General features: G+C 43.4%; 1 protein-coding gene across 6 annotated transcripts in view; it reads right to left on the reverse strand.

Annotated features, from left to right (window-relative positions):
* Positions 1 to 19,478, reverse strand: part of PRPSAP2 (phosphoribosyl pyrophosphate synthetase associated protein 2) — a 74,418-nt gene that overhangs the window by 30,234 nt on the left and 24,706 nt on the right. For all 6 annotated transcript variants that reach the window (XM_026449387.1, XM_026449382.1, XM_026449385.2 and 3 more), the window contains 2 exons: positions 17,921 to 18,036; positions 11,969 to 12,024 (listed from right to left, as the gene is read on the reverse strand). In XM_026449387.1, the coding sequence (XP_026305172.1) occupies positions 11,969 to 12,024; positions 17,921 to 18,036 (172 nt within the window). The remainder of the gene's footprint in view (positions 1 to 11,968; positions 12,025 to 17,920; positions 18,037 to 19,478) is intronic.

Raw genomic sequence — 19,478 nt, forward strand, 5'->3', positions numbered from 1 at the left:
TACAAACAAAAATGAGAAGACTCTGGCCAGGTGCGGTGGCTCACACCTGCAATCTTAGCACTTTGGGAGGCCGAGGTGGGTGGATCATGAGGTCAGGAGATAGAGACCATCTTGGTTAACACGGTGAAACCGTCTCTACTAAAAATGCAAAAAATCAGCCAGGCGCGGTGGCGGATGCCTGTAGTCCCAGCTACTCAGGAGGCTGAGGCAGAAGAATGGCGTGAACCCGGGAGGCGGAGTTTGCAGTGAGCCAAGATTACACCACTGCACACCAGCCCAGGCGACAGAGCGAGATTCTGTCTCAAAAAAAAAAAAAAAAAAAAAAAATAATAATAATAATAAATGAGAAGACTCTAAAAGGTAGAGAGAAGGCAGACTAGCAAGGGACCTCAGGACCTGAAGAACATCATGGTGGTGGCTTCCTTGGGCATTCTTTTTGCCTTATTATCCCAGATTTGTAGCTGGAGAAGCAGTGACCCAAAAATGCCAGTGGGCAAACACAAAAAAGCTCTAACAAAGGTCAGCTCTCCCTAGTCAAAAGACTAAGAAAAGGGCAACCTAGTGAGTGAGAAAATATTTAGACAATAACTGCCTTACTCCAGCCACACAGGCAGGAAAGCCGCAGCCCATGTTTCCGCCACATTTTCGCTGCATGAGTAAAGGCTGAGTGGTGAGCCTATACTTCCTGGCTTGCCAGGCTATAATGAGGCACCCCAAACCTGATGGGGTGGTTTCACAGAAGGCCAAATAGGGAGCTGGGACTTTCACCCTCACTCAGCAGTAAGGAGCAACTGCCAGAGTCAGTGGAGAGTGAAATCTGGACTTCTACCCCCAACTCAGCAGTAAAGGAGTGCCCCTCCCCTCTCCATTGCAGTGGTATCAGAGGCAGCCTGGTGGAGTCAGGAATCTCACCATCACCCAATGAGAATGATGCTACTTTTCCTTGGCGTCAGTGGAGGAAATGGAGGGAGCACTTCCACCCATGGGTAACAAGGACCACCTTACGTGGTCCACACAGGCCCTGTGGGGAATCTAGACTTCTACCCTTACCTAGCAGAAACGAGCCCCAGCACCACCACTTTCCCTGCCAGAGTCCTGAGAAGCCAGCAAAATCAGAAGGCCTAAATGAGACCCAGAATCTCACACATGATATCCAAAAGTCCAGATTCCAATCAGAAACCACTCATCACACTAAAGACCAGTGAAATCTCAATATGAATGAAAAAAGACAATTAACAGATGCCAACACCAAGTGATAGACATGCTGAAACTGTATAACAAAGATTTTGGAGCAGCCATCAGAAAAGTGCTACCAGCGGTAATTATGAGCATGTGTGAAATAAAAAACAAGAAGTCTAAAGAAAGTATTGACAAAAAAATAGAAGGTATAAAAAAAGACCCAAGGCCAGGCATAGTGTCTCATGACTGCAATCCTAGCACATTGGGAGGCCGAGGCAGGCAGATCACTTGAGGCCAGGAGTTTGAAACCAGCCTGGCCAACATGGCAAAATCCCGTCTCTACTAAAAATACAAAATTAGCAGCCAGGTGCGGTGGCTCGCGCCTGTAATCCCAGCACTTTGGGAGGCTGAGGCGGGCAGATCACGAGGTCAGAAGTTCAAGACCAGCCTGACTATCATGGTGAAACTCCGTCTCTACTAAAAATACAAAAATTAGCTGGGTATGGTGGCTCACGACTATAATCCCAGCTACTCAGGAGACTGAGGCAGGAGAATCACTTGAACCCAGGAGGCAGAGGTTGCAGTAAGCCGAGATCACGCCACTGTACTCTAGCCTGGAGGACAGAGCGATACTCCATCTCAAAAAAAAAAAAAAAAAAAAAAAAAAAAATTAGCCTGGCATGGTGGCAGATGCCTGTAATCCCAGCTCCTCAGGAGGCTGAGGCGTAAGGATCACTTGAACCCAGGGTTCAAGGTTGCAGTGAGCCTTGATAACACCACTACACTCCAGCCTGGGCAAAAGAGCCAGACTCTGTTTCAAAAAAAAAAAAAAAAAAAGAACCAAAAACTAATTTTAGAACTTAAAAAATACAATAACCAAATTAAAAAGCTCAGTTGGGCTGGGGGCGGTGGCTCACACCTGTAATTCCAGCACTTTAGAGAAGCTGAGGTGGGCAGATCACTTGAGCTCAGGAGTTCAAGACCAGCCTGGGCAACATGGTAAAACTCCTGTCTCTACCAAAAATACAAAAAAGAAATTCACCAGACATGATGGCATGTGCCTATAGTCCCAGCTACTCAGGAGGCTGATGTGGGAGGATTGCTTGAGCCTGGGAGGCAGAGGTTGAAGTAAGCTATGCTTGCACCACTACACTCCAGCCTGGGCAAGAGGTGAGACCCTGTCTCAAAAAACAATAAGTAACTCAGTTGGATATACTCAACAGCAGAATGGAAGTTACAGTGAAAATAGTAATGGAGGCCGAGGAAATGATCAATGAACTGGAAGGTAGACAACAGAAATTAGCCAGTTTGGACAACAGAGAGAGGATGACTGAGGCAGGGCATGGCGGCATGTGCCTGCAGTCTCAGCTACTCTGGAGGCTAAGGTGGGAGAAACCCTTGAGCCCAGGGGTTCAAGACCAGCCTGAGTAACATAGTGAGATCCTCTAAAAAATAAAATTATAAAAGACTAGAAAATAAAAAAAAACCAGAATCCCATGGACCTGTAATAAAAGATCAGCTGGGCGCAATGGCTCACACCTGTAATCTCAGCACTTTGGGAGGCCAAGGTGGGTGGATCACCTGAGGTCGGAAGTTCAAGACCAGCCTGACCAACATGGTGAAACCTCATCTCTACTAAATATACAAAATTAGCTGGCCGTGGTGATGCATGCCTATAATCCCAGCTACTTGGGAGGCTGAGGCAGGAGAATCACTTGAATCTGGGAGGCAGAGGTTGCGGTGAGCCGAGATCACGCCATTGTACTCCAGCCTGGGCAACAACAGTGAAACTCCATTCCCTCCCCCCCCCCAAAAAAAAGACCTAACATTTATGTCATAAAGTCCCAGAAAAAGAGGAGAACGACAGTAGGACTAAAAAAGTACTCAAAGACAATGGCTAAAAACTTCCCAAATTGGTCAGAGACATAAACCCACAGCTTCAAGGAGTCCAGCAAACACCAAACAGGATAAACCCAAAGCAATCTCAAGACATATCATGATTAAACTTTTGAAAACTAAAGACAAAAAAATCTTGAAAAACAATTCAGATGATAACCAACTTCTCATTAGAAACCAGTGACCAGAAGAAAGTGACACAAAAACTTTTCAGGTGCTGAGAGAAAAGAACTGTTACTCCAGAATCCTATACCGAGCAATAATATCCTTTAAGAACGAAAAGGAACTCTAGACATTCTCAAATGAAGGAAAACCAGCAAAATGTATTACCAACAGAACTGTACTGAAAAGAGGCAAAAGGAGGTACTCTAAACAGAAAGGAAACAATAAACGAAACTTTGGAATATCAGGAAGGAAGAAGGAACCAAAAATACTTGTAAATATAATAAGCTTTCCTTCATTTCTTTTTTTTTTTTTTTTTTTGAGATGGAGTCTGGCTCTGTAGCCCAGCCTGGAGTGCAGTGGCCAGATCTCAGCTCACTGCAAGCTCCGTCTTCCGGGTTTACGCCATTCTCCTGCCTCAGCCTCCCGAGTAGCTGGGACTACAGGCGCCCACCACCACGCCCGGCTAGTTTTTTGTATTTTTTTAAGTAGAGACAGGGTTTCACTGGGTTAGTCAGGATGGTCTCGATCTCCTGACCTCGTGATCCGCCCGTCTCGGCCTCCCAAAGTGCTGGGATTACAGGCTTGCGCCACTGCGCCCGGCCTCCTTCATTTCTTGACTTTTCTAAATTATGTTTGACGTTTAAAACCAAAAATCCTGGCTGGGAGCGGTGGCTCACGCCTGTAATCCCAGCACTTTGGAAGGCTGAGGTGGGCAGATAGTGAGATCAAGAGATGGAGACCATCCTGGCCAACACAGTGAAACCCCATCTCTACTAAAAATACAAAAATTAGCTGGGCATGGTGGCACTCGCCTGTAGTCCCAGCTACTCGTGAGGCTGAGGCAGGAGAATCACTTGAACCTGGGAGGTGGAGGTTACCGTGAGCTGAGATTGCACCATTGCACCCCAGCCTGGTGACAGCGTGAGACTCCGTTTCAAAAAGAAAAAAAAAAAAAAGCGAAAGTTGTAACAGCCTGATACTGCTATAAATGTATGTATAGGAAATATTTAAGACAAATATATTAAAAACAGGGAGAATAAACAGACATAGAGAGAGGTATGGCTTCTATATTTCACCCAAATTGATAAAATGACATCAGTATATTGTAATATGTTTTGTATATGTAATAAAATACTTAGAACAACCATTAAAACAGCTATATAAGGAGATATTCAAACACTATAGAGGGCCAGATGTGGTGGCTCACGCCTGTAATCCCAGCATTTTGGGAGGTTGAGGCAGGCAGATCACCTGAGGTCAGGAGTTCCAGACCAGCCTGGCCAACACGGTGAAAACTCCATCTCTACTAAGAATACAAAAATTAGCTGGGTGTGATGATGGGAGCCTGTAATCCCAGCTACTCAGGAGGCTGAGACAGAAGAATCACTTGAACCTGGGAGGTGGAGGTTGCAGTGAGCCAAGATGGCATCATTGCACTCCAGCCTGGGTGACAAGTATAAAAATCTGTCTCAAAAACAAACAAACAAAAAAAACAAAAACAAACAAAAAAAACACTATAGAGAAGCACTACTCTAGAACGGCAGAATAAGGACCCTAAAAAATCTGCTCCTCCATGAAAGAAAGAAAAACTCTAAAAAAATTTGCAAAAAATAACTTTCACATAACTATGGAAGTTAACCAACGGCTTGCAACAATCTGAGGAGCGTTTAAGAAAAACAGCTGAGTCTTGTTAAAGAGCAAACTTTGGGCTGGGCATGCTAGTTCACGACTATTATCCCAACACTTTGGGAGGCTAAGATGGGCAGATCACTTGAGGCCAGGAGTTGGAGACCAGCCTGGGCAATATAGTGAAACCCCATCTCCACAAAAAACACAAAAATTAGCCAGGAATGGTGCTGCATGCCTGTGGTCTCAGCTACCTGGGAGGCTGGGGTGGGAGGATCACCTGAGCCCAGGAAGTTGAGGCTGCAGTAAACCATAATCATGCCACTGCACTCTAGTCTGGGCATCAGAGTGAGACCCTGTCGCAAAAAAAAAAAAAAAAAAAAAAAAAAGAAAAGAAACTTTGTGCGTTTTAACTTGCCCTATTCCCATGCCTCTCTCTCCAGTTCTGCAAAAGACAAAAATTGGAAACCTCATAAACATGGTGGCCATGAGAAACCAGAAGACTAGCAACCACTGGTGGGAAAAGACCAGGTTTGGAGTTTCTCAAGAAGTCCATTCTCAGATAACCGTCACTATCTGGCAGCTCTCTAAGACTCAGGGCTGGAGAATATGACCAGACTTAGAGCTCACTCTGTGTGAATAGTCATATCTCCAGAGTAGATGAACAATCAACAGCTGCAGCTGCCTGAAGTGACAGTGCCAGTTGAGTAAAACTAGGGGCTAGACAAAAAAAAAAAAAAAAAGGAAAATCTAGGGAATGAGATGGCCATATGGGCCTTGAAAAGCTTATTCCTGCATGTGAAAAACATGCGCTTACCCGGGAAGGACCTGAAAAGCCCCTAACCTTGAACCTTGGCTGACCTCAAGGCACTGTGCAACCAGGAAGTAAAGGCTAAGGCAGAGTTGTAAGCTGCTGGGAGAAGTGAAGACATGCACAAACACACACACAGACCTTGAAGAAAGTGGGAGATTTATTGCTTCAAGGCATTTCAGGAAATCTCTGTCCAATCATTAGCTGGCCAGTAAGCTAACCAACCAGAGACTTCAGTGGCTGAATGCTACAAAGAATACAGACTTTACAGAATTGGCACAGGATAGCCAGTAAACAAACATATCACAGAAACAACAGCAACAACAAACACTGAGAATTGGTGGAGGTAGAATCTGATGCTCAGATTTTTCACATTACATACTTTAAAATGTTGTTTTTAACTAAAATGTACAAGGCATGCAGACAAAAAGGAAAATATGGGCCAGGCATGGTGGCTCATACTTTTAATTCTAGAACTTTGGGAGGCCAAGGCAGGAGGATTGCTTGAGGCCAGGAGTTTGAGACCGGTCCAGAAACACAGCAAGAGCTTGTTTCTGTATGCTTTTTTAAAGTAAGAAGTTTTGGGCCGGGCACGGTGGCTCACGCCTGTAATCCTAGCACTTTGGGAGGCCGAGGCGGGCGGATCACGAGGTCAGGAGATCGAGACCATCCTGGCTAACACTGTGAAACCCCGTCTCTACTAAAAATACAAAAAATTAGCCGGGCGTGGTGGCAGGCGCCTGTAGTCCCAGCTACTTGGGAGGCTGAGGCAGGAGAATGGCATGAACCTGGGAGGCAGAGCTTGCAGTGAGCCGAGATCGCGCCACTGCACTCCAGCTTGGGCGACAGAGCAAGATTCCATCTCAAAAAAAAAAAAAAAAAAAAAAAAAGTAAGAAGTTTGGGTCAGGCACGGTGGCTCACACTAATCCCAGCACTTCGGGAGGCCGAGATGGGTGGATCACCTGGGGTCAGGAGTTTGAGACCAGCCCAGCCAACATGATGAAACCCTGTCTCTACTAAAAATACAAAAATTAGCTGGGTGTGGTGGCACACTCCTGTAATCCCAGCTACTCAGGAGGTTGAGGCAGGAGAATCGCTGGAACCCGGGAGGCTGAGGTCACAGAGAGCCGAGATCATGCCACTGCACTCCAGCCTGGGCAACAGAGCAAGACTGTCATAAAATAAAAATAAAAATTAAATTAAAATAATAAAGAAGATTTTTTAAAAATTAAAAAAAAAAAACATGGCCCATATACAGGAAAAAAGCAGTCAACAGAAACAATTTCTGAAAAAGCCCAATGTCAGAATAACTAGACAGAATAAATTAGCTATCATAAATATGTTCACAGCACTAAAGAAAACAATGTCTAAAAAATTAAGCGATACCCAAAGAAATGAAATATGTATTTAGGCATAAATATAACAAAATATGGGCTGGAAGTGATGGCTCATGCCTGCAATCCCAACACTGGGAGGCTGAGCCTAGGTGTTAGAGACCAACCTAGGCAACACAGTCAGACCCCTGTCTGTAGCAAAAAAAAAAAAAATGTATTTTTTAATTAGCCAGGCTAGTGGTGCACACCTATAGTCCTAGTTACTTAGGAGGCTGAAATGAAAGGACTGCCATTAGCCCAAAAAATCAAGGTTGTAGTGAGCTGTGATGGCACCAGTGCACTCCAGCCTGGGTAAACACAGCAAGACTTTGTCTCTTTAAAAAAAAAAAAAAAGTACACATCTATATGGGGAAAACTCTGATGACAGAAATCAAAGACGAATTTAAAACAAATGATATCCCATGTTCATGGATAGGAAGACTCAATATTGTCAATATGCCAGTTCTTCCCAATTTGATCTATAGATTTAATGCAAATCCCAATCCAAATCCCAACAAGTTATTTTGTGGATTTCAAAAAACTGATTCTGAAGTTTATATGGAGAGGCAAAAGACCCAGAATAGCCTACACAATACTGAAGAACAAAGTTGGAGGTGTGACAATACCCAACTTGAAGACTATTGAGACTGGGCGTGGTGGCTCACACCTGTAATCCCAGCACTTTGGGAGACTGAGGCAAGTGGATCATGAGGTCAGGAGTTCAAGACTGGCCTGGCCAAGATGGTGAAACCCCATCTCTACTAAAACTATAAAAATTAGCTGGGTGTGGCGGTGGGTACCTGTAATTCCAGCTACTCGGGAGGCTGAGGCAGAGAACTGCTTAAACCCAGGAGGCAGAGGTTGCAGTGAGCTGAGATTGTGCCACTGCACTCCAGTCTGGGCAACAGAGCGAGACTCCGTCTCAAAAAAAAAAAAAAAAAAAAAAGACGATTGAAAAGCTATAGAAGGCCAGGCGCAGTGGCTCACGCCTATAATCCCAACACTTTGGGACGCCGAGGCAGGTGGATCACCTGAGGTCAGGAGTTCGATACCAGTCTGACCAACACGGAAAAACCCCATCTCTACTAAAAATACAAAATTAGATAGGCATGGTGGCTCATGCCTGTAATCCCAGCTAGTCAGAAGGCTGAGGCAGGAGAATCACTTGAACTCAGGAGGTAGAGGTTGTGGGGTGAGCCAAAATCGTGCCATTGTACCCCAGCCTGGGTAACAGGAGCAAAACTCTGTATCAAAAGAAAAAAAAGCTATAGAGGGCCAAGAGTGGTGGCTCACATCTATAATCCCAGTACTTTGGGAGGCCAAGGTGGATGGATCACCTGATGTCAGGAGATCAGGTTGGTCACCAGCCTGATCAACATAGTGAAACACCATCTCTACTAATTAGCCAAGTGAAGTGGTGCACATCTGTAATCCCAGCTACTTGGGAGGCTGAGGCAGTAGAGCTACTTGAACCTGGGAGGCAGAGGTTGCAGTGAGCTGAGATTGTGCAGCCTGAGAAACAAGAGTGAAACTCTGTCTCAAAAAAAATAAAAAAGCTATGGTGGCTGGGTGCGGTGGCTCACGCCTGTAATCCCAATACTTTGGGAGGATCACTTGAGGTCAAGATCACTTGAGGTCAGGAGTTGGAGACCAGCCTGGCCAACACGGCGAAACCCTGTCTCTACTAAAAACACAAAAATTAGCCAGGCACAGTGGTGCACACCTGTAAGCCCAGCTACTTGGGAGGCTGAGGCACAAGAATGGCTTGAACCCAGGAGGTGGAGGTTGCAGTGAGCTGAGATCAAGCAACTGTACTCCAGCCTAGGTAACAGAGACACAGTCTTAAAAAAAAAAAACAGCTATAGTAATCAAGACAGTGTGGGATTGGTGAAAGAACAGACAAATATATAAATGGAACAAAACAGAGAGCTCAGAAATAGACCTACATAAATATTGTCAACTGATCTTTGATGAAAGAGCAAAGACAATATAATGGAGAAAAGGTAGTCTTTCAGCAAATGGTGCTGGAATAACTGCATCGCCACATGCTCAGAATGAAGCTGGATGCTCATCTTACTCCACATACACATATTAACTCAAAATGATCAAAGACCAGCCAGGCATGGTGGCTCATGCCTGTAACCTCAGCGTTTTGGGAGACCAAGGCGGGAGGATCACTTGAGGTCAGGAGTTTGAGACTAGCCTGATGAACATGGTGAAACCCTGTCTCTACTAAAAATACAAAAATTAGCCAGGCGTGGTGGCACGTGCCCGTAATCCCAGCTACTGAAGAGGTTGAGGCAGGAGAACTGCTTGAATCCAGGAGGTGGAGGTTGCAGTGGGCCAAGATCACGCCACTGCACTCGAGCCTGGACAACAGAGCAAGACTCTGGACTCTGTCTCAAAAATAAATAAATAAAATATCAAATACCTAAATATAAGAGCAAAAACTAAAATCATTAGGAGACAATACAGAGGTAAATTTCATGACCTTGGATTTGGCAATGGACTCTTCTTTTTTTTTTTTTTTGAGACAGGATCTGCCTGTGTCAATCAGACTGGAAGGCAGTGGTGCAATCACAGCTCACTGTACCCTGACCTCCTCGGCTCTAGCAATCCTCCCACCTCAGCCACCCAAGTAGCTAGAACCACAGACACACGCCACCACATCCAGTTAATGTTTTTTTTTTCCCCTTAGAAACGAGGTCTCACTATATTGCCTTGGCTAGTCCCAAATTTCTGGGCTCAAGTGATCCTCCTGTCTCAGCCTCCCAAAGTGCTGAGATTACAGAAGTGAGCCACTGCACCTGGCCAATGGATTCTTAGATACGACATCAGAAGCAGAGGCAATAACAAAAAAGATAAGCTGATTTGGGAGGCCAAAGCAGGCGGATCATGAGGTCAAGAGTTTGAGACCAGCCTGGCCAACATAGTGAAACCCCATCTCTACTAAAAATACAAAAAATTAGCCAGGTGGGGTGGCGGGCACCTGTAATCCCAGCTGCTCAGGAGGCTGAGGCAGGAGAATTACTTGTAGCAAGGAGGTAGAAGTTGCAGTGAGCCGAGACCATGCTATTGCACTCCAGTCTGGGCAATAGACCGAGACTCCGTCTCAAAAAAAAAAAAAAAAAAAGATAAATTGAACGTTACCAATATTGAAATCTGTTTGTGTGAAAGAACACCATCAAGGCAGTGAAAAGACAATCTGCAGAAAGAGAGAAAATACCTGCAAATCACGTATCTAACAAGGGTTTAGTATGTAGAATATATAAAGAATGCCTGTAACTCAACAAAAAGACAACCCAATTATTAAAAGAGCAAAGGGTGTTAACAGGCATTTCTCCAAATATATACAAATGGCCAAAAAGCACATAAAAATATACTCAACAACTGGGCATGGTGGCATATACTTGTAATCCCAGCTACTCAGGAGGCTGAAGAAGGAGAATCGCTTAAACCTGGGAGGCGGAGGTTGCAGTGAGCCGAGATTGTGCCACTGCACTCCAGCCTAGGCAACAGAGCGAGACTCTGTCTCAAAAAAAAAATACATACATATATATATATATAATACACACACACACACACATATATACATGTATATACATATATACATATATATGTACCTATATATACATACACATATATACGTATATACTCAACAGCCTGTGGCAGAAGGATTGATTGAGCCCAAGAGTTTGAGCCCAGCCTGGGCAACATAGTGAGACCCTGTCTCATTAAAACAAAAAAAAAGATACTCAACATCATCAATCATTAGGGAAAATGCAAATGAAAACTACAATAAAGTACCATTTCACACCCACTAGGATGATTATAATGAAAAACATCAGAGAATTAAGTGTCGGTGAGGATGTAGAGAAGTTGGAACCCTCACACTCTGCTGGTGGGAATGTAAAATGGGCAGCTGCAGTGGAAAAGAGACTGGTAGTTCCTCAAAACATAAACGAAACTGCCATATGACCCAGCAATTCCAATCCTAATATATATCCACAAGAAATGAAAAATGAAAATTTATGCCCACACAAAAACTAATCCATGAATTATCATAGGAGTATTATTCATAATAGCCAAAAGGTAAAAAAAAAAAAAAAAAAAGTGTCCATCAACAGATGAATGGATAAACAAACTAGCATACACATACAATGCAACATTACTCAGAAATCAAAAGGACTGAGGTACTGGCCAAGCGCGGTGGCTCATGCCTATAATCCCAGCACTTTGGGAAGCTAAGGCGGGTGGGTGGATCGTTTGAGCCTCAGTAGTTCAAGACCAGCCTGGATAACATGGCGAAACTCTGTTTCTACTATTAAAAATAAAAATAAATATAAGGCCTGGTGTGGTGGCTCACACCTGTAATCCCAGCACTATGGGAGGCTGAGGCGGGTGGATCACCTGAAGTCAGGAGTTTGAGACCAGCCTGACCAACATGGTGAAACCCCATCTCTACTAAAAATACAAACATTAGCCAGGCATGGTGGTGCACGCCTGTAATCCCAGCTACTTGGGAGGCTGAGGCAGGAGAATCACTTGAACCTGGGAGGTGGAGGTTGTGGTGAGCCGAGATCACACCACTGCACTCCAGCTTGGGCAACAAGGGCAAAACTGCATCTCAAAAGATAAATAAAAATAATAAAAAGAAATAAAAGAAAGTGTAAGTAGAAGATAACTTAAGAAATATGTCTGGCAATCATAGAGTGGGATTGGAAAAAAAAAGAGAGCAAATTAAAATGTTTACTTAATAAATGGAGTTGACAGAACAATCTTAAAATACCAGTCCATGGAAGAAAAATAAGAGCTATCACTGGGAACCACTGAAGTTCAAATTAGAATGCCTGGAACTCATCAGGGATACAATCCTTAGAAGTAGATCCAGAAAGAGGTTGTGAGATTCCCACTTACCTCTTCGCCGATGCTGGAGACTTGGCCACGATTACTGCATTCCTGTAATCTGGGATCTGTGACAGACAAGAAGTAAGATATTACTGCATGTCAACAAAAAGGAAAATTCCAACCGACCCAAAAATGCTTGGTTAGTTGAAAGTTTTCTAAAAAAAGAAAAAGTTCAAAGTAAAATTCTTCTTTGGAAAATGAAGAAAGGAACCTGTCTACGAAAAAATATTACTAACGTGTGAGCCACACAGACGTCTTTTAGGAAAAAAGTAGGGATAATTGGTGATTAGCTCATATCTCTGCCAGCAAATACTAATAATGCAGTATAAAGATGTTTCTATATATCTCGTCAACAAGATTCCTAATTACATGTAATTTCAAAGTACAAGGATATCCAATTCAATCTGAGTACAAGCTGACTGTCAAATTCCAAATTAGTGCAGTCCAAACAAATGGCTGTTTAACATATTGCAGTCATAACATGTTGAAGCAACCAATTTGTTAAAGGATAATCAGCCCAGCATTATTTAAAAAAAAATATATTAACTATATTCTCCTTGTTTTTTTCAATTACACCAATGAATTTTAATATGAGCAGTTAATAACATCTAGCACCATATATAAAACAATGCCTACCACATAACAAGCACTAAATAATAACTGCTTAGCAAATGAACAAAAAAATAATTAATTTGAATAATCTAGTACACTTGGAGCCAGCAATAATCACATGTTTCAGCTGTATCTACAGGAAAGCCTAATTTATCCAACACTCTCAGGAAGTAAGGCAGTAAAATATATTTCCATTTGGGCACTTTCATTATTTTTGCTGGCAGTCTTTCTAAACTTTTTTATGTACTTCCTTGTCTCATCAAACATTACCAAACCCAGCCAAGAAAAGATAGAACCAAGAAAACAGTTAATAACAATTAAAGGACCTAAAAGAAAGGACTCTAACAAAAACAAGTCTATTGTCTCTACAGAGGTTAAAACGGGAAATTATATACAACAAGAAAGAACAAGTTATTATGAAAAAGAACCACAAATAAATCTAGGAGGAGGAAGTTATTATGGTCTAAAGAAACCCAGCAGCTGGCTGGCTTAACAGTAGAATAAACACAACTTTAAGAACAAACCAGGGAAGACCAAGCCAAGGAATTTCCCCAGAATGCTATATATAAGTATGCAAAAAGTAAAACAAGTTTTTAAAAGTTATAGAGACTAGATCCAAAATTTTCAGGACTTATAGTTCCCAAAGGAAAATAATAAAAGAAATAGAAGGGATGAAATACTTAACAGATTAAAAAAAAAATTCCCAAAGATGGCCAGGCATGGTGGCTTATGCCCATAATCCCAGCACTTTGGGAGGCCAAGGCGGGCAGAACATCTGAGCCAAGACCAGCATGGCCAGCATGGTGAAACCCCCTAGCTACTAAAAATGCAAAAAAAAAATTAGCCAGGCGTGGTGGTGCACACTTGTAATCCAGCTACTCAGGAGGCTGAGGCAGGAGAATCGTTTGAACCATTTAAAATGTCTCCAGAAAGAATTACTATGTTTCTTTTCATTAAATTTTTCACTAAAATGAAAAATTATCAAGTCAGGCGTGGTGGCTCACGCTTTTAATCCCAGCACTCTGGGAGGCTGAGGTGGGTGGATGACCTGAGGTCGGGAGTTCAAGACCAGCCTGACTAACATGGAGAAACCCCCTCTCTACTACAAATACAAAATTAGCCGGGCATGGTGGCCCATGCCTGTAATCCCAGCTACTTGGGAGGCTGAGGCAGGAGAATCGCTTGAACCTGGGAGGCAGAGGTTGCGGTGAGCCGAGATCGCGCCAGTGCACTCCAGCCTGGGTAACAAGAGCAAAACTCCGTCTCAAAAAAAAAAAAAACAAGAAAAGAAAAATTATCGTGTATGCAGAAAGATACAGGAAGGGACCATCAGGGTGTAATTTAATATTCATGAATCAAATATTTATCACTGGAAAAATGATACAATTCCACATTTTCTTGCAAGGCAGCAATCAAATGCTTTATGAAACTTAAGAAAGGAAGATCCCTACCAGTAGGTGAAACTGTGAAAAGGACTGAACTGGAAAAGGACTGCCTGACACATCCCCAGCAATGCAGCGGAAGGCAACAGACACTGACAGACGCCCTCAGTATAGATGGCAAAAGTTGGCTGGGCGCGGTGGCTCACGCCTGTAATCTCAGCACTTTGGGAGGCCGAGGCAGGCGGATCACCAGGTCAGGAGATTGAGACCATCCTGGCTAACACAGTAAAACCCGTCTCTAAAATACAAAAAAATTAGCTAGGCGTGCTGGTAGGTGCTTGTAGTCCCAGCTACTGGGGAGGCTGAAGCAGGAAAATGGTGTGAACTCGGGTGGCGGAGCTTGCAGTGAGCCGAGATCACGCCACTACACTCCAGCCTGGGCGACAGAGCAAGACTCCGCCTCAAAAAAAAAAAAAAAAAAAAAAAAGAATAGATGGCAAAAGTTTCAAGGCAACGAGCATCCTAGTACCAGAATGTTCCTTCTAACTCTGGCAGAAGGTGCTTAAATTCCAGTGACAAACACAAGAGATAGAGAAAGTATTTCAGAGATGAAAGTGTCAGCATCAAAACCTGCAGAATAGGATCACTAAGTGACAAGAAGGCACAGTGCCACAGTATAATTAGCAGTGTTTTCTTCTTTCTTGGTGACATAAAATAATGTAAGCCTGGACTGACAGCACCTCAGATTCAGTGAAACATGAATATCTATCCCCTGCTTTAAGAGATTCTAACACATAAAAACAAAAGAGACAAGATACTATAAAAAGGCAATACAGGCCAGGTGTGGTGGCTCATGCCTGTAATACCAGTACTTTGGGAAGCTGAGGCAGGCAGATCTCTGGAGTTCAGAAGTTCAAGACCAGCCTGGTCAACACGGTAAAACGCTATCTCTACTAAAAATACAACAATTAGGCCGAGTGCGGTGGCTCATGCCTGTAATCCCAGCACTTTGGGAGGCGAAGGTGGGCAGATCACCTGAGGTTGGGAGTTTGAGACCAGCCTAACCAACATGGAGAAACCCTGTCTCTACTAAAAATACAAAATTAGCCAGGTGTGGTGGTGCATGCCTGTAATCCCAGCTACTCGGGAGGCTGAGGCAGGAGAATCGCTTGAACCCGGGAGGCAGAGGTTGCTGTGAGCCAAGATTGTGTTCCAGCCTGAGTGACAAAGAGAGACTCTGTCTTCAAAAAAAGAAAAAAAGAAAAAAAAAAAAAGAAAAAGCAATACGACAAAAATTCCTTTTTAACACTGAGTTCCCATACACTAATTTTTTTTTTTTTTTTAAGACGGAATCTCATTCTGTCGCCCAGATCACGGCTCAATGCAGCCTCGACCACCTGGACAACTTCGACCTCCCAGGCTCAAGCAATCCTCCCACTTCTTGTCCTCCTGAGTAGCTGGGACTACAGGCATGCACCACCACACCTGGTTAATTTTTGTAGTTTTTGTGGAGACAGGGTTTTGCCATATTGCCGAGGATGGTCTTAAACTCCTGGACTAAACTGATCCAACCTCCTCAGCCTCTCAAAGTGCTGGGATTATAGATGTGGGCCACCACACCCAGCCCTGACTTCTTCTCAACAATGAAACTAAAATGGGGATTTTTTCAAGTAGAGGGCAGTGTCATCCTGAGGTATAAGCCTGCACTACAGGCAATGACTAGGCTTAGGCTTCCAGCCTGACCTTGTGACCAGCACAAGGGTGCCCCAGCCTTCGTTCTTTAGGCTTACCCGCTGGGCATCCCTCAAGAGGTGCAATCGCCATTTGTGCCTTGAGACACTGGCACACAACATGCCTGTGTCTGGAATGGAAACATCCCCTAAAACCACAAGATGTCGATAGCAACCCATATAAGTCTATAGCGACTGCTCTATTTCTTCCAAAATGACAGGTTTCTCCGCATGGCTGGTTGCTAACTGAACCATGTTCAATGCTCACTCTCTCACTCTCTCTCTGCCTAAACCTCTTCATCCTTCCCTATCAAGACATTTGCCAATTTTATCTCACCATCTCTCTCAACTGAGAATAATATTCAGGTAAAATTAGTGCAGGCACAGAGTTTGAGACCAGCCTGGGTAACATAGCAAGATTCTAACTCTGGAAATATTTTTTTTTAATTAGCTAGGTGTGGTGGCACACCTCTAATCTCAGTTACTCAGGAGACTGAAGTGGGAGAAATCTCTTGAACCCAGGAGTTCAAGGTTGCAGTGAGCTATCATGGCACCACAGCAGTCCAGCCTGGGTGACAGAGAAAGACCCTGTCTCAAAGAACAACAAAAAAATTTTCAGGCAAAATTAAAGTCTCTATTATTTTTTGAATTTGTTAAGAGTATTTTTGTTTTCTTTTTTGTTTTTTATGAGACAGAGTCTTGCTCTGTCACCCAGGCAGGAGTGCCATGGCACAATCCTGGCTCACTGCAACCTCCACCTCCCAGGTTCAAGCAATTCTCCTGCTTCAGCCTCCCAAGTAACTGGGATTACAGGTGCCCACCACCATATCCAGCTAATTATGTATTTTTAGTAGAGACGGAGTTTCACCATGTTGGCCAGGCTGGTCTGAACTCCTGACCTCAAGTGATCCACCCGCCTCGGACTCCCAAAGTGCTGGGATTATAGGTGTGAGCCACTGTGCCTGGACTAGAGTTTTTATGTTTCTTGTGTGTAACTTTAAAGAAAAAAAAAGCAGAATATTTTACATTTTTCTCTTTCAAAAATACTTAAATTCATTTTCTCTATAAGGACTTTTATCAATTGCTGGAGAATGGGGAAGCCCTGTACTCTTACCCAGAAAGAAGTTCCTCAGAAACCTATAAACTGCCATCTTTCAAATAAAGTACTGTAAAAAGAAGCTCTCTAGAAAAGTTATTAAAGAGAGAAATAATTTATATAAGAAAAACAGCTAAGGCCAGGTGCAGTGGCTCATGCCTGTAATCCCAGCACTTTGGGAGGCCGAGGCGGGCGGATCACGAGGTGAGGAGTTCAAGACCAGCCTGGCCAACATGCTGAAACCCCGTCTCTACTAAAGATACAAAAAATTAGCCAGGGGTAGTAGTGCATGCCTGTAATCCAGTTACTCGGGAGGCTGAGGTAGGAGAATTGCTTGAACCTGGGAGGTGGAGGTTTCAGTGGGCCGAGATCACGCCATTGCACTCCAGCCTGGGCGTGACAGGGCGAGACTCCATCTCAAAAAAAAAAAAAAAAAAGAAAGAAAGAAAGAAAGAAAAACAGCTAAAAGCAAAATAGCTAAGTACAACATCAATTAACATTTTAAAAGCTTTCTTAAATAGCAAGTCACAAAAATGCTAACTCATATCAAAGAAAAACAAATGTAACCCCAGGATGCAAGGGTGGTAATAAACCACATTAATAGAATGAAGGGAAAAAACATGATCATCTCCACTGATACAGAAAAAGCATTGGATAAATTCAACATCGCTTCAGGACAGTGGTTCCCTAGGGTGTAAGGAGGCAGGGGAGAGGAGAGAGAAGGAGCCCACGAGCAGCTCTAAGTCATTCTGATGATTCTAGTTTTCCTGCTGGGAGGGGGCATCATGGATGCTGACTATTATAACTAGGTGGACAGACAGACACGATGGATACATGGATATATAAAACAGAACCAGGACCAAGCATAGACTAGTAATGAGAGTGAATTACTCATTACAATCATATCTAGTCCAATTCTAGGTACTTGACATCCAAAAGAAAAAGCAGTTTTAAGAGCTTAACTAAAGAAACAAACTGCAGATTCAGAATTCTAAAATATGTGGATTATATCTATAAAGTATAAAGGTACTTTAGGTAGAATACATCAAGTTTTAACCCTTTTGGGATATCCTAAGGAAATGGAAATACATCTTTCAACCTTAATCAGAATGTTAAAATAAAAAAGTTTGAGCTAGCTCACCTCTTCTTGAATATACTGTAATAAGAAGGGAGATGCTCTTAAATTGTCAACAGGAATATTGAAGAAGCCCTGAATTTCCTTCTGGTGTAAATCCATAGTAATAAGATGAGTTAGACCTTTGAAAATAAAGCAGACACAAGCAATAAATAGTTTTGTTTTCTTTTTTTTTAAGATGGGATCTCACTCTGTTACCCAGACTGGAGTGCAGTAGCATGATAATAGCTAACTGCAGCCTTGAACTCCCAGGCTCAAGCAATCCTCTCACCTCGGCCTTGAAAGTAGCTGGGAATACAGGTGCATGCCACCATGCCCAGCTAATTCTGTATTTTTAGTAGAGATGGGGTTTCATCATATTGGCCAGGCTGGTCTTGAACTCCTGACCTCAAGTAATCCTCCTGCCTCAGCCTCCCAAAGTGCTGGGAATACAGGCATGAGCCACTGCACCCAGCCTATAAATAGTTTAAAAACAAGTTGCACTGTATGAAATAGGTACTACATAAAATACTATATATAATAAGTTACTATTAAAAAATTGTTCTCTGGCAGGGTGCTGTGGCTCACACCTGTAATCCCAGCACTTTGGGAGGGCGAGGCGGGCAGATCACAAGGTCAGGAGTTCAAGACCAGCATGACCAATATGAAGAAACACTGTCTCTACTAAAAATACAAAAATTAGCTGGGTGTGGTGGCATGTACCTATAGTCCCAGCTACTTGGGAGGCTGAGGCAGAAGAATCAGTTGAGCCCGGGAGGCAGAGGTTGCAGTGGGCCACAATCGTGCCACTGCACTCCAGCCTGGGTGACACAGTGAGACTCTATCTCAAAAAAAAAAAAAAAAAAAAAAAAATTGGTCTCATGATCAGGCACTGTGGCTCACGCTTGTAATCCCAGCACTTTGGAAGGTCAAGGCTGACAAACTGCTTAAGCTCAGGAGTTTGTGACCAGCCTGGGCAACATGGCAAAACCCCGTCTCTACAAAAACTACAAAAATTAGCCAGGCATGGTGGCACATGCCTGTAGTCCCAGCTACTCAGGAGGCTAAGGTGGGAGAATCGCTTCAGTCCAGAAGGTCAGGGCTGCAAGTGGGCTGAGATCAAGCCACTGCATTCCAGTCTGGGTGACAGAGTGAGACCTTGTCTCAAAAAAAGAAAAAATAAGGCTGGGCACAGTGGCTCACGCCTGTAATCCCAGCACTTTGGGAGGCTGAGGCGGGTAGATCACCTGAGGTCAGAGTTGGAGATCAGCCTGGCCAACATGGTGAAACCTTGTCTCTACTAAAAATACAAAAATTAGCCAGGCATGGTGGCATGTGCCCATAATCCCAGCTACTCGGGAGGCTGAGGCAGGAGAATCACTTGAACCTGGGGGGCTGAGGTTGCAGTGAGCCAAGATTGCACCATTTCACTCCAGCCTGGGCGAAAAGGGGGAGGCTCGGTCCCCCCCCCCAAAAAAAAAAAAAATTGCTCTACCATCAAAAAAACTCAGCACCTGTATTTTTCAGAATTTTATTTATTTATTTATTTATTTATTTATTTATTTATTTATTTATTTATTTATTT

This window comes from Piliocolobus tephrosceles, chromosome 16, assembly GCF_002776525.5.
Source record: "Piliocolobus tephrosceles isolate RC106 chromosome 16, ASM277652v3, whole genome shotgun sequence".
NCBI lineage: Eukaryota > Metazoa > Chordata > Mammalia > Primates > Cercopithecidae > Piliocolobus > Piliocolobus tephrosceles.